At 36.3% G+C, this 14,600-nt stretch overlaps 2 protein-coding genes across 3 annotated transcripts; one reads left to right on the plus strand and one right to left on the minus strand.

Annotated features, from left to right (window-relative positions):
- Window positions 1-3,202: 3,202 nt before the first annotated feature.
- Window positions 3,203-7,038, plus strand: LOC112028510 (scarecrow-like transcription factor PAT1). Of its 2 annotated transcripts, XM_065761602.1 has the most exons (3): window positions 3,223-3,325; window positions 3,438-3,474; window positions 5,034-7,038. In XM_065761602.1, exon 3 carries the CDS (start codon window positions 5,229-5,231, stop codon window positions 6,873-6,875), a length of 1,647 nt encoding a protein of 548 aa, XP_065617674.1. In that variant the 5' UTR covers window positions 3,223-3,325; window positions 3,438-3,474; window positions 5,034-5,228; the 3' UTR covers window positions 6,876-7,038. The 2 variants fall into 2 exon arrangements, with proteins under 2 accessions (XP_023916980.1, XP_065617674.1); XM_024061212.2 differs by lacking the exon at window positions 3,438-3,474 and having other exon boundaries at window positions 3,203-3,325.
- A 584-nt stretch (window positions 7,039-7,622) lies between these two features.
- Window positions 7,623-11,936, minus strand: LOC112028515 (WRKY transcription factor 1). Its single transcript, XM_024061217.2, has 5 exons — window positions 11,604-11,936; window positions 9,473-10,167; window positions 9,220-9,388; window positions 8,969-9,124; window positions 7,623-8,160 (listed from the first exon to the last, which is right to left on the minus strand). The coding sequence occupies exons 2-5, from the start codon at window positions 10,068-10,070 to the stop codon at window positions 7,818-7,820; spliced, it is 1,266 nt and encodes a 421-aa protein (XP_023916985.1). The 5' UTR covers window positions 10,071-10,167; window positions 11,604-11,936; the 3' UTR covers window positions 7,623-7,817.
- Between the last annotated feature and the right edge of the window lie 2,664 nt (window positions 11,937-14,600).

Below are 14,600 nucleotides of genomic sequence, written 5' to 3' on the forward strand. Positions count from 1 at the left end.
TGATTTTGAGCTTGCACGGTCATTCCCATTGTGTAGGTCCTACTCTGATGACAAGCTAATATTGCCTTATACTTCTTTGGGTCAATAAACAATGCAATTGGGTAGTTTTCTTGCAAATGAGAACACAAATAACTCAATCACTATAAGTTCGAACTTAATGGTGGAGTTTGGAAGTTGGTCTGGGCCTTATCAGTTCCAAACAAAGTCAAAAATTTCCTCTGGAAGTCAAGCGGAGATGCACTACCACTAAAGGTGAATTTAAAAAAGCAAAAAATCCTTCTATCCGATACCTGTGATCATTGCAACGGGGCCTCAAAAAGTGTGCTGCATGCTTTGTGGGACTGTCCAGAAATCTCACAGGTATAAAGCTCTACCTTGGAGTTCAGGTTTCATCTCTCTTATGGCTTTTCCACCATCTCAGAATGATAGGCCAAGAATGTATTGATTCTTTTGGTAAATTAATCAATTAATTAGCCAAGTGAAATTAATTAGATTTAATTACATGCAATAAACATGGTAGCACAAACAAATCATCAACTAAGTTAAATGTAGCGGAAAATAAATTTGATATGAGTGATTTGTTTACGAATGGGGAAAACCACCGCAGCAAATCTCCATTAGGTGAATTTAAGGTCACTACTCTTGAGAATCCATTATTATCAAAACAAGCGGTTACAAGTAAAAAGAATCTCAGTACCTAATACCAACTTACAGTTGAACCCTTACCCCAATACCTAATTGGACTTGTAATGTAGCGACAATCTCTCATTTCAATGCACGACTCCTAGTACATGACTAACCAATGATGCACGGATCCCAGTACTTGACCAACTCCACAACAACCCTTTGATTGTTGTAGTTGATTTACAATAGTTTCACATAGAAATACCAATAAGACTTTCAATGTTGGTGCAAAAGACTTTGCTTGGTTACAGAACCCAAAGGCATACAAGAAACGTAGCAAGAACTCTTTCTTCTGTAGGAGAAGGCTATGGTTTCAAAAAAGAAAAATATTATGAAGCTCTCTAGGATTACGTTTTTCTTTTTCCACCTCCTTCAAATAGGAGTTTAATGGGCTCTCTTATTCCAAATAAGTTTACACAAACCTTGGGCTTTCCTAGTCCAATAAGGATTATACAAACCTACAAACCCATAAACAAATAGCCTTTAAAAATAAAAATGTTGCTAGCTATAGTCTAAATTCTGTAAGCTCGATAGATTGAGACATGTGTCGAGCTTTAATGAATCTCGACAAATCGAGCTTTTGTTGAGGAGGTATTGAGACTTGCATATTGCACTTTTCTTGAGTAATTTTCATGTCTTCAATTTAACCACTTGTAATGATTATTTTGAACCTTCTTAGATTTACTCAAATACAGGTAAAGTGCATTTTGTCAAATGATATGTAAATTACATAAAAATATGTCCTTAACATAGAACTCATTTTTCATGCCAAGAATAAAGGAACAAACCTAGAAAAATGGCGATATTGCTAAGGACTATCTGGTTTCACAAAAATCAGATAAGAGTGAAGAATGCAGATTACCCAATTTCATTGCCTCCAATGCACAACAAACACTCTAGGATTTTAGCACAGCAAACAGTACAACCTCATCCCCAATTTCCACTCACATTCCCATATGAAGCAGATGGTCTCCTCCTCCCTCAAACTCTTGGAAGGTAAACTTTGATGGAGCGACATTCAAGGATATCAGCAAAGTAGGACTAGGTGTGGTGATATGGGACAACCAAGGTCAGGCCATTGCTTCTTTGTTGGAACAGATTCCTCTCCCCTTTTCTTTAGACGTGGTTGAAGCCTTCGTAGCAGCGAAGGCTATTTCTTTTGCTTTGGAAATAGAATGTTCCTTCTTTATACTTGAAGGTGATTCAAAACTTGTGATAAAGACCCTTAGCAGTGATGAGATTTCCCTTTTGTCTTTTGGTCATATTCTTGAGTTAGTCAAAGTCATGACAGAAGCTAACTGTATTTCTTTTTCTCATGTACTTCAACTTGGTAATTCTGTTGCTCATAACCTAGCTAAACATACTAGACATGTTAGTGGTTACATGGCGTGGATGAAGAATGTTCCTCTACATCTTTATTCTGTATTGTTAGCCGATACTGACTGATTTTCTAATAAAAATTCCCAAGTTTCATAATAATAGAGATTTCCCTTTTGTCTTTTGGCCATATTCTTGAGTCAGTCAAAGTCATGATAGTAGCCAACTGTATTTCTTTTTCTCGTGTACGTCAACTTGGTAATTCTGTTGCTCATAACCTAGCTAAACATATTAGACATGTTAGTGGTTATATAGTGTGGATGGAGGATATTCCTCTACATCTTTATTCTGTACTGTTAGCCGATACTGGCTGATTTTCTAATGAAAATTCCCAAGTTTCATAATAATAATAATAATAAAATTAATAATTATTTCGTTTATTCGAGAACATACAACAAATTTATAACTATACAAAAACCCCATATCGTAATGATATAAAACATACTGTTTCACAAGTTTCTATGAACTATATAACTTTATGAAAGATCAACTCATTTTTTAATACTTATACACATTTTTGTCATGATATTCTTGCTTCTTTCTAAAAAAAAAAAATTATCATTTAACAAAACACAATGAACTATAAATATAGAACATATGTAATTTTTATTATTTATATGATTAAGAGGTAAGTGTGTCCTTATCAACAAAAAAGAAAAAAAAAAAAAGAGGTGTGTGTTTGATATAATTTATTTTAGTGAGATAGAAATAAGTTGAGTTTAAGGTATATATACTTATAAATAAAAAAAAAAGTTTTTTTCTTTAAAAAATATATATATATCCAAAAAAAAAACTGAATTAATTAAATCATAATTATAAATAAAAAAAAAAGTTTTTTTCTTTAAAAAATATATATATATCCAAAAAAAAAAACTGAATTAATTAAATCATAATAAACGTCATCATGATCTTATTTTTATTGACTTATATTTTAGAAGAAATAATTTTTTTAAAAAAAAACATAATTATACATTAAAAAGAGCGTAAAATGCTAAAGTGCATAATAATTTCTATAAAAAAATGATGACAATAATTGAATTAAGATTTTAAACTAAAACAAATATGTCCTTAAAAGATCAACACGTACAAGTGGCAGATTAGTATTTTCTGATTAATTACAGGGCTTTTGCTAATTGACTTAATTTAATAGAGAGTCCATAGACTTATGGTTTTGGCCAGAGAGACCGTTCTCTATATCTGACTCAAAGACTTTGGTCTGTGGTGGAAAGTGGAATTCCAACCTTGAAATTTCCTCTGAAGCAAGGTGGGTTTTTGTCAGCAACTCATATTGATATGATTTTGAAACTGAGACTGAAACTGAAACTATTCAACCCTTATTATTAGTAATTCACTTGCTCTTATTTCTTTTCCTTCAGTTCTTCACTGCTTCGTCTCTGATTTTACTACTACTGAGTATGTAAAAATCACTTCTTTAAGGCAAAATATTGAGGCCCAACTCTTTTTCTCAAACATGTTTCAGTATTTCTCAAAATGGCTTGGTGTTGTATCTTTAAAAGCTATAATGCATTTTTTTTCTTTCTCTTTTGGGTTTTTGCTCTGTTTTTATTATTATTTATATTTGTTTCATGACTTCAAAGATTGAAGCTTGAACCTTTTTTTTTTCCTCTCTAAATGGCTCTTACTTGGAATGCCAGTGTGGTAGTGTGTATGTGAGATTTGATGACCAATTATAGTAATGAGATAATTGGAACTAAACTTATTTGTTGATTGTATGTTTTCCTTTTGTGAAGTAGGATTCGCATGTTTATGAGGGATGTCATTGGCTTGAGGCATGCAAGTTTTTCATTTGTTTTTTTTTCTTTTTTGTTTCATTGATTTTAAACCAATTCCAATGTAGTGGTGCTGTGGCTAGGGATGAATACCTTGTTTTATGTCAGAGGAGGATTGCTGATGACTTTGTGGGTGAAATGTGGTTCATGGTTTATTTCCTCTTGTGGGTGTTAATCTATATGTTGAATTGTATACTGAACTTCAGATCCTTTTTTACATCTTATGATCTTTCAAATTGCCATTTCTTTCTTAAGAATTGTACGCATTTAGTTGGACAGTTCCTTATAATTTATTTGCTTGTTAAGATTGTGATCAAATTGGATGAATTTTATGAGCTGAAGGAAGATTTGGTAACTTTTAATGCAGAGAGGGAATGGACCTACGTAAGACACCATTATCCCCCCCCCCGGGGGTTGTAAAGAGAATATAAGACTGTTTAACCTTAATTGTTTTTCCTTGTGAGTTAGTTCTAGAGAATGAGACATCTTATGTAGTGTTCTTCAACTTTGCATCTACTTATCTTGGAATTGAATAAATCTGTGAAGTGGATTACTCCTTGATTTTTGGTATCAGGGTTAATATTTAAGATAACCTTGAAGGGAGAAAGGAAGGTAAATTACTGACTAATTGGTGTGACACTATATGAATGTGAACGATTGTGATATTTGTGTTATAAAATTAAAGAGCACGAAATATTGACTTGCATTTGGAATTCTATGTTTTACAAATTTTGACCACTTTAGTATTCGAGTCTATCTAACTGAGATTAATAAAATGCAGAGATTACAGTTTCTGTAGTTTGTCTACAATTGATATGATTGAAGAAATTTAAGGAAGAAGGAAAAATATTTTAGGGGAATAGTTGTTATTTATATGCCCTAGAAGTACTGGATATTTGTGGATTATTGAGATAAACAATTTAACAGCCACTTCCTCTCTGAAGTAAATTAGGATATACTAACTCACAAATGCTGCCACAGAATTCCATCCATGTGTGTGTGTGCGCGTGTGTGTGTTTTTGGTCATTCTCTGAAAGTTATCATATGATCTTGTTACTTATTTATGCAAATTACTCAAAACTGTATGTATCTTGTCAACAGAGAAGAACTCATTTGAAAATTTAGACAAGTTTTATGAAGTTGCTTATATTTGTGTAACCAATGTCTGTTACTGTGATACAGATATTGAGCTGCATTATGAAAGAAAATTCAAGGCTTTCTATGTTGCTGCCATGAACACCAAATAACAGTGAATAAGAGGCCAACTTCTGGCCAGTTGATTTCAGTTGAGTTCCAAAACAGCCCTACCCTGAAAAGACTCCCCTGTACAGACTCTGTTGAGGGACCTGGCAGACTCTGCGAGCAAGTTATTCTTCAATGCAAGCATCACAACGGCTCAGAATTTCAGGCATGTCCAACGGATTGTACTATCAACCAATTCGAGAAGTTGAGGCCAACTGCTTGCCTCAATTTCAAACATTTGACCGTCAGCCATACTACAATGATAGCAGCCAAGCATCCAACAACTACCTGGCTCAGAATTTCTATGAACGGTATTGCACTTTGGAGTCATCCTCGGCAAATGGTAGCTATGCTGTTCATAATTCCCCATCAACTGTCAGTTTCTCGCCCAATGGTAGCCCAATGTCTCAGCAAGATTCTCATTCATACCCTGCCGACCCACACTATTCCCCTGATAATACCTATGGCTCTCCAATAAGTGGGTCCTGCATAACTGATGAAGTAAATGATTTCAAGCACAAACTGAAAGAACTGGAAAATGTAATGCTGGGTCCTGATTGCAATTTTCTTGATAGCTATGATAGTTCCTTCCAGAATGGTATAAACAATACTTCACTGGAAATGGACAGCTGTAGACAAGTAATGGAAGCAATTTCTAATAGGAACTTAAAGCAGATCCTTATCTTCTGTGCAAAAGCAGTATCGGATAATGATCTGTTAATGGCACATTGGTTAATGGATGAATTACGTCAAATGGTGTCAGTTACTGGTGAACCAATTCAAAGGTTGGGAGCATACATGTTGGAAGGGCTTGTTGCGCGGCTGTCCTCTTCAGGGAGTACGATTTGCAGGGCATTGAAATGTAAAGAACCAGAAAGCAAGGATCTCCTCTCTTATATGCACATTCTTTATGAGGTTTGCCCTTACTTCAAATTTGGGTATATGTCTGCCAATGGAGCTATTGCAGAAGCCATGAAGGATGAAAAGAGAGTTCACATAATTGATTTCCAAATTGCTCAGGGGAGTCAGTGGCTCACTTTAATCCAGGCTTTTGCATCTAGGCCTGGTGGCCCACCCCACATCCGCATAACAGGTATCGATGATTCCATGTCAGCTTATGCTCGTGGAGGAGATCTAAATATTGTGGGAAAGAGGCTATCTAGGCTTGCGAAGTCTTTTAAGGTGCCATTTGAGTTTCATGCTGCGGCCATGTCTGGTTGTGAGGTTCAGCTAGAAAATCTTGGGGTTCGACCAGGGGAAGCTCTGGCTGTGAACTTTGCTTTTATGCTTCATCACATGCCAGATGAGAGTGTCAGCACCCAGAATCATCGGGACAGGCTGCTGAGGCTGGTCAAGAGCCTGTCTCCAAAGGTGGTTACCCTTGTTGAGCAAGAATCTAACACGAATACTGCTGCATTCTATCCGCGGTTCCTTGAAACGCTGAACTACTACACAGCTATGTTTGAGTCGATTGATGTGACCCTTCCAAGGGAGCACAAGGAGCGAATCAATGTTGAGCAGCACTGCTTGGCGAGGGAGGTGGTTAACATATTAGCATGTGAGGGGCCTGAGAGGGTGGAACGCCATGAGCTTCTTGGTAAGTGGAGGTCACGGTTCAAAATGGCGGGATTTACTCCTTACCCTTTAAGCTCCTTGGTGAATGCTACCATTAAAACACTGCTGGAGAACTACTGTAACAAATATAGGCTTCAAGAACGAGACGGAGCTCTGTATCTTGGCTGGATGGACAGAGACTTGGTTGCTTCTTGTGCGTGGAAGTGAAACTACAGAGCACAATTGAGACATTTTTTAGGAATCAGCATCGAAAGCTGAAGTAGAACTAGTGCTTTTGTTGTGTTTTTACCGTGTCAACAGCTCTAAAGAAGGTGCTGTCAACGTGTGTACTCTTTTATAAATCCAAAATGGCCATTTTCATTTAGACCAATTTAATGCCCTGAAAGTTATTGTTTGCTGGCTCAGAGAGAATGGCATTCTGGTGCAATTGCAGAATTTAATCATCGACGTGCTTTGACATAAATTTATGTCTTTTTCAAGAAAATAAAATATTGATTTTGGAAGAAGCCACATGATTAAGATTTAAGGTACTTGGGCATGAGCAAGAGGCGGGCTTCAATAAGTCGGCCCCCTCAACGTGCTTGAAACGGCTTTACTTGTGCTGATTAAATTATGAGTCATGATTGAATGTTTCTCTCAAACTAGCATGGGGAAATACGCGTGTTAGTTAAGTCACCGCATCATAAGCTAACCAATCCTAAGCATGTCTTTGGTAGACCGTACGTAGTTGTGGAAACAATCAAATCACAGGCCGCACTTAGTTATGGAATAACTCACAGGCATTGCTTATGGCTTGTGCTTATAATCCTTCAAAGGCATTATGTATAGTTATTGTTAGATCAGTGATATATTGGAACTATCTTCCCTGTCAAGATACATAGCAACACACAATAAAAGCAGGAGAAGAAAAAACAGAAAAATAAAAAATATGCATCAATGTTATTAACAAGAAAATACTAAAAACATCTATCATATATATTATAAATTCAGAAAAATTCTGTGTTGTACTGTTGTTATTTGACACATATTTTAAAACACCTATTGGTGCTCTTCTAGCATTCCTACAAGCTACATGTCCATCCCAATCCATGTGAATAAACATCATCCATACAGGCTTTGACTTGCCGCAACCAGAAACAGCATCATGAATCAGCTTTGGACAGGTTCTGGATTTGGCGTTTGTCGCTCGTTTATATTTGTCTCAATCCCTGGCTTGCCATTCATTTCTGATTTAGTTCTAGTACGCTTGTCCTTCAGTTCCTCATCCTCAGTGCAAACAGCATCTACTTCCTCTGATTTAGTGCCTGCCTCACCGTTATGGGCTGTTGTGTGAACATTTGATCCAGCTGTATTATGGGTAACAATCCTTGCAGGAGGCATGTCGTGGTCATGTTGTCCCTCATATGTAGTTATAACCACTTTTGGATCATGAGATGCCCTCTCTACGTGTTTTTTAACCGGGCATCCAGAATTTGAGCATCTGTAGTAACTCCTGCATAACCCGATTGCAAAACTAGAGTCAGTATAAAACTTGATTGCAAAGTTTTATCACTAATTTACCTATATTTTCACATTTGATTTATCACTAATCTACCCTTATATTCAAATGAAAGGGAAACTTTCTATGACTAACAGCATTGGAACTAAAGGTGCTAATTTTGAAGCCATCCAAGAATGACCTAATCTTTGGGAACAAAAAAGTTCAACAAAAGAAGCACTTTCCAGTAAGTCAAAGATGATTACAAACCCAAAATACCAAAGAAGCTCTAATAGCAAACAACTATAAAGAAGCCATTAGGTTCACAGCCCTATCTCTGAAAGACACGCCAAAGAAGACAATCAATCAAAACCACAAGCAAGATATTAAATTGGAAAGAGCTTGCAGATACTATAGTGGCCTGAATTTGCGGCTGCCCCATTCTAAAAGAGACTAGTATTCTAAAATGTCCATAATCTTATCCTTCTACTCTTTCAACCAAGGCATGATAAATTACTCCTTGAGAAATGAAAATTACAATAGAGGAAATTAATGGGGTGTTATATCAATCCAACAAAAAAGGATCACCAACTATATCTCTGCTCCTGCCTAGATATTTGCATGATATACATTAGTTGTGACGATATCAAGTAGTTGTAACAATCACAGTGACAAGAGTTTTAAATTTCCGATAATCCAAAACCCATGAGCAGAAAGGCAAACCACACTGACAAGATCTTCAATTTCCAGTAATCCAAAATTTACGATCAGGAATTATTTAAAGAGTCTGAAACTGTATATAAACATTGAAATTGTTAAATACCTCGGGTTTGGATTGCCTTTCACCATTTTCTGCCCATATTTGCGCCAGCGGTAGCCATCATTTACAATATCAACCTCACTTAAAGTCTGAACAACAGAACGATGTTCACCACTAGGCTTCTCCACTAAAACGGCAACATTACACTCTTCTTTTTTCCTGTTTAATAATTTCAATTTTTGGTAGTTCAAAAGAGTTAGCTCAAATATCTACTAGTAGACGAGAAATTTGAAGCAGATAGTTCATTAACATACCGTCTTTTTGAGTCTAGATCATCATCAACAACCTCATTCCTTATCCTACTTGTTTGTGAAAGTGCCCCTTTCACATCATCACTTACTGCAACTATTGAACCCCGAGATGAAGAGGCATCTACTGGCTTCATTTGATGAGGTGTCTGGCCATACTCAACCAATGATTTGTCTTCAAAATACGAGGTCACAAAATAAATCAAGCACTTTTTCATTAATGGAACAAAACTAGATATTGAAGATATGTCTTTCTCACCTGTTGCACCAATTGAAGAAGGCTCATTTGGTTTTTCATCTACAACGGACAAGGCTAAACCAACAGATCCAGGGACAATAATTTCAGGTTTGGGATGAACATGCTGACCAAAGTAGGTAGCATCAATAATCTGCCCCCCATGTGTCCGTTCCAGTTGCTTTTTCACTAGACACCTTGAATGTGTACATTTGTAATAACTCCGTATAAATTCATTTCCTTTAACAAGTTTCTGTCCATATTTCCGCCAATTATATCCATCTTCTGTCACCACTTTCTCACGTATTACAGATGGTGTGCTTCCTTCCTGACCCGATTGTGATGCAAGGTTACTAGGATCACGGGCCTGTGATCCTTTCTCAGAAATTATAGAGGAAGGACTCTGCTCTTGATCTGATCGACTTGTCTGAACTGCAGCATCAGGTGCCTGTGAAGCTTTCTCAGGTATTGACGAGGGAGTGCTTGCTTCTTGATCTGATTGTTTTGCTTGAAGTCCATCATCAGGTATCTGATCCAATGCAATTCCACCATCAGAGCTCTGTCTATGCCTCATTTTATCTGAAGCACGTTCATCTGGTGCACATTCCCCCGAAGAAATCATGTGAATCTGATAATTGCTAGTGGAAACAGAAGAGTTCAATTTAACTCAGGATGTCCTTACTGTGATTGAAATCCCACATGCTACCAGTTATTCAGACCTGAAAAGATTCCATAAAAAAGAAACTTACATAAACAAGAACATATTAATAACTTGCAATGAGGCCCAATTGGAAATTATAATAACCACGCAAATAATGGAAGGTGGCTTGTACTCATAACTCATGTCATCCTTTCAGAATTTCATTCTTAAGACAGTAAAATCTTCCAATTATACCATTCCAATTCATATGATTTTGCCTTGTAAAGAACTAAGTAATTGAGAATAAACCACACAAGATTATAAATACCATACGAGTAACTACGATCAATAAGAAGCTTCATATAGTAGGAATGCAATAACATTGAACAAATCATATTCTTCAAATTTACCATGTAGAACAGCAAACAACCAACAAAAAAGCCTTAGTCCCAAAACTTTCAACTTCAAGTTACTTATGGATCCTCAACAGACTAATCGAATTCAGCCACATCACATGTATTCTTCTCCACTAATTCATCCTATCAATAATCATATTATTTTATTTGTCACCTCCATAATTAACATGTCTTTTATAACTTTTTCTACCTAGATTAGATTATTTTAAGTCTTCCACTACAAAGGATCCATCATCATCATCCATTTATAATAAAATGACTAAAATTTATAGTGACCATTGTCCAAACGCAACCCTCCTCCTTTACTGTTTGCAACGTTTACGCACCGGCAAAGGCAAAGTAACGAAAATTGTACAATTATTCACCAGTCTCTTGCCCACACATACATACAACAACTACTAAAAACCATAATTCCCATATGTGTTAACCAATTTAGTAACAATTACTTGAACAACAAGGATTCAGAACCTTCTCATATATATATATATATATATCAAATAATAACTAACAATTACCTAGAACTGAAAATAAACTAACCCTGCGTTTAGCTGCTGAGAAAACAAAGGAAAAAAACAAAACAAAACAAAACGGTAATTCACCGCTGCTTAGACAAACAGTCCTAATAGCCCCGGTCAATTCTATCATTTTTCTCCGCAGCCAAACAAGAGTTGGTACAATTAATTAACGCAGAACGAACAAACAAACCTACCCCCCGTTTGGCTGCTGAGAATTTTCTCTGCAGCCAAACAAAGTTCATACAACAAACAAGATAACCCACAGTTTGGGTGGTGATAAACCGAAACGAAAGTTGAAATTTAAAGAAAAAGAAAGATAATTCAAAGGGTGTTTAGATAAATTTTAGTCCAACTAGTGAGCTGTAAAAGTCAAATCAGATGCTTCAAGTCGAAATTCAGTTATTTTTCTGAGCCAGAACAGCCAAACAAATTAAAGAGCTCCCTCCAATTCCGATAACAAGAGGAGTGAGTGTATTGTATTAATTTTAGAAATGAAGAATTAAAGACGTAGTAGTAATTAGTAAAAAAAACAACTAACTTTGCAATCAAACTTTCTTTTCTTTTCTATACTGCTACTACGGTACCTTCGTCTCCTCGGGCTCGGAGTTCTAAACCAACTCCTGCAATTCCTGATCAGCTGCTCCAATTCCACGTGCAATCGTTTCTTCTCTTTGACTTTTGTTTTTTTTGTTTTTTTAATTTAATCACCGCCGTCGATCATCAAGTCTCTCGGGATTCCAACCGTCGATTGTGTGGGGTCCAGTTACAGATTGAGATGGAGAGAGAAGAGGTTTCCAAGTCTAATCCCAAAAATATCGAGTTGGGATTGGGAGGAGGAGAAGATGAGCGAGCGGAGTAGGAATTATTGTTGTCTTCGCGCTCCGATGTGGACGGTAATAAATGTTTCTGAATTTTCATTTTCAACTTTTTTTTTAATGTTTAATCTTGTTTTTATATTGGCTTGTCGTTATTTCCATTAATTTAAGTGTCTAATTATTTAACTATTTCCTAAAATACTAATTTTAAAATGCTGTAATTTTATTATTGTAAGCAACAAATCAATTTTGGACAATCATAATACTAATGGAAATGGGCAATGGTAATTCTAATAAATATATAAATATAAAAATAGAATCAAATATAAAGAACAAAAATAAAAAATTTTGGAACGTAAATGACAATATATATATATATATATATTCCTAAACATAGGCCTTGTTTGGGAGATGAGTTTTACCAACTTTTTTTACATTTTAAATAATATTACATACATTTTACACATATTTTCACTCACACGTACATCGAAAACACCCAAATAACATAACTCAAACTTTCTCCCAAATACCCCTAAGATTCAAAAAGTATATTTTAGTTAAATAAAAGCTAGTAGTAAGGGGATGAGCGGTTTTAGTTTAGGGTCACAATTATGTACGTATTGAAAACCAGGGAGATAATTGCAAAGAAAATTTGATGCAAAAATGAATCAAAACTAGGGACATTCTGGCATTTTACCCCTTTTTTCTTTTTATTTGGCATTATGCCCTTGTTTCGAAACTATATAGGTGCGTGCCCCTGTTTCGATACTCGATGACCCTAAAATCAAGTTACTTAAAGTACTCGATTGGTTTAAAATCGAGTTATGCCTGATCAAACTTAAAAAATTAAAAAAAAAAAAAAAATTGCATGGAACTCGAGTTCCTTGAAATCGAGTTCCATGCAAAAAAAAATTTAGTGTCATTGCCCCATACAAGGTTCAGGGAGCCCTATAGTGGTGTTTTTTAATCCCTATAGTAACGTTTTAAAGTCATATAGCTGCGTTTTCCTGCATATTTTTCCTAAGTGTCCCATGGCAGGTTCAGGGAGCCCTATAGTGGCGTTTTTCAGACCTATAGTGACGTTTTAAAGCCCTATAGCGGTGTTTTCCTGCAAAAAAAAAATTTCCCTAAGTGTGATTGTCAGGTTTAGGGAGCCCTGTAGTGGCGTTTTTAAGCCCTATAGTGACGTCGAGTTCTATGCTTTTTTTTTTTTTTTTTAAAAAAAAATTTGGTTGGGCATAACTTGATTTTAAACCAATCGAGTACTTTAAGTAACTCGATTTTAGGGTCATCGAGTATCGAAATAAGGGCACGCACCTATATAGTTTCGAAACAGGGGCATAATGCCAAATATTTTTGCCCAAAGGGGCAAAAGGCCAGAATGTCCTCAAAACTAGTGTGCACCTTTTCCTTGAATTTCCGTCCTAGCTAGAGCTATATGGCTATCCGCATGCTGGGGGTTTAGATTTGATACAAGCTTCCTTCCCTCCATTGGAAGCTTTGTCAAGCTGATCATGGAACCTCCCAACTCACCCCTTCCTGGTCACAATCAATGGCTTATCTCCCTTAATATGGCTCTCACTGTGGACGAGATTTAGTGTTTGAGGAATCACATCACTTCCAAGAGGGGCACATGGATATTCCCTAGTCAATCCACAATATTCAAACCAAGTTCCTTGAATACCCCAAGATGGTGTCAGCTACAGCCATCCTTGCATCTCTAAACCTCCCCGTGTGAAATCCTTTAGGTTAGATCAAAATCAACGCCAATGCTGCTTTGTCAGGGTCAAGATCAACATTGGCTACTATTGCTAGATGCCATAGAGGCGAGGGAATTAGAGTGTGCGACAAAGGTAGTCTCTTTTGCTCTTCCCTCCAAGTTGAAACGCCCTCCAATAGGCAGTTGAAATTGTAGTCTGGGAGCATTGGCAACAAGTCATCTTTGAAGGCGACTCCTAGGCCTATTTTGGTCCTCTATCCTTGCCTAATATGTTCCTTGATTGGTCTACCAGTATTATACACACTTTATTTTGTACCTGTTGTGGACACAAGGGGTCTTTTTGAAGTTGCTACCTAGTTTTTGCAATGGTCTATGAACCATATACATATAGTCCTCTTGAGGAAAGACCTTTGATCTTACTACCAGAGTATGAGTTCGGAGTTTAAGTACGTTCTTAGCAAGGTGTTAGGCACCCAAGATTGCCCAACCTTAAGGTTGGCTTCCCATCATTGTGTCTTACGTTTTAAATTTATTAAAAACATGTTCAACACTTTGTATCCCAACTCACACACACACTAGCATGCATTTAACATACAATCGTGGCATCATTAAAACAACGTATCATATCTATCCATAAAGCAATAAGGAGCCAAACCACACACATATGTAAACCCTAGCATTCATCTAACATGTGAAAACCCAATCATACATTTAAAGCAAGGTAGCAACTCAATCATGGCAATCACAAGATCATGTAAACATCTATACCCAAAACCAAACATCATACAAGCATTTTCATCACAAAAGATGCATGTTCAATGCATGACCTACTTTTGATTACCTTGCAACAACTCAGCATTTATGGCATTAAAGCATGGGCATGTGAATGAATGGCTTGGTACTAAGATTAAGAAACAAGAAGACAAACCCTAATCTAGCATACAATAACAAACAAACATGTGAACAAAGAAAAAGCAACTCAAAAGCATATAAGAAGGTTACAACAATGGCATATTAGGTAAAACAAACAAAGCAAAAGAATCAGG

The sequence above is a fragment of the Quercus suber genome, unplaced genomic scaffold (assembly GCF_002906115.3).
Source record: "Quercus suber isolate HL8 unplaced genomic scaffold, Cork oak 2.0 scaffold_421, whole genome shotgun sequence".
Taxonomy (NCBI): Eukaryota; Viridiplantae; Streptophyta; class Magnoliopsida; order Fagales; family Fagaceae; genus Quercus; species Quercus suber.

Bases quoted from the DNA above. Each gene is read 5' to 3' on its own strand.
- LOC112028510 (XM_024061212.2), top strand. From the start codon at position 5,229: ATGCAAGCATCACAACGGCTCAGAATTTCAGGCATGTCCAACGGATTG.
- LOC112028515 (XM_024061217.2), bottom strand. From the start codon at position 10,070: ATGATTTCTTCGGGGGAATGTGCACCAGATGAACGTGCTTCAGATAAA. The intron at 9,125-9,219 runs GTATGTTAATGA...ATTATTAAACAG, and splicing joins GATCTAGACTCAAAAAGACG to GAAAAAAGAAGAGTGTAATG. The intron at 8,161-8,968 runs GTATTTAACAAT...CGGGTTATGCAG, and splicing joins AAAGGCAATCCAAACCCGAG to GAGTTACTACAGATGCTCAA.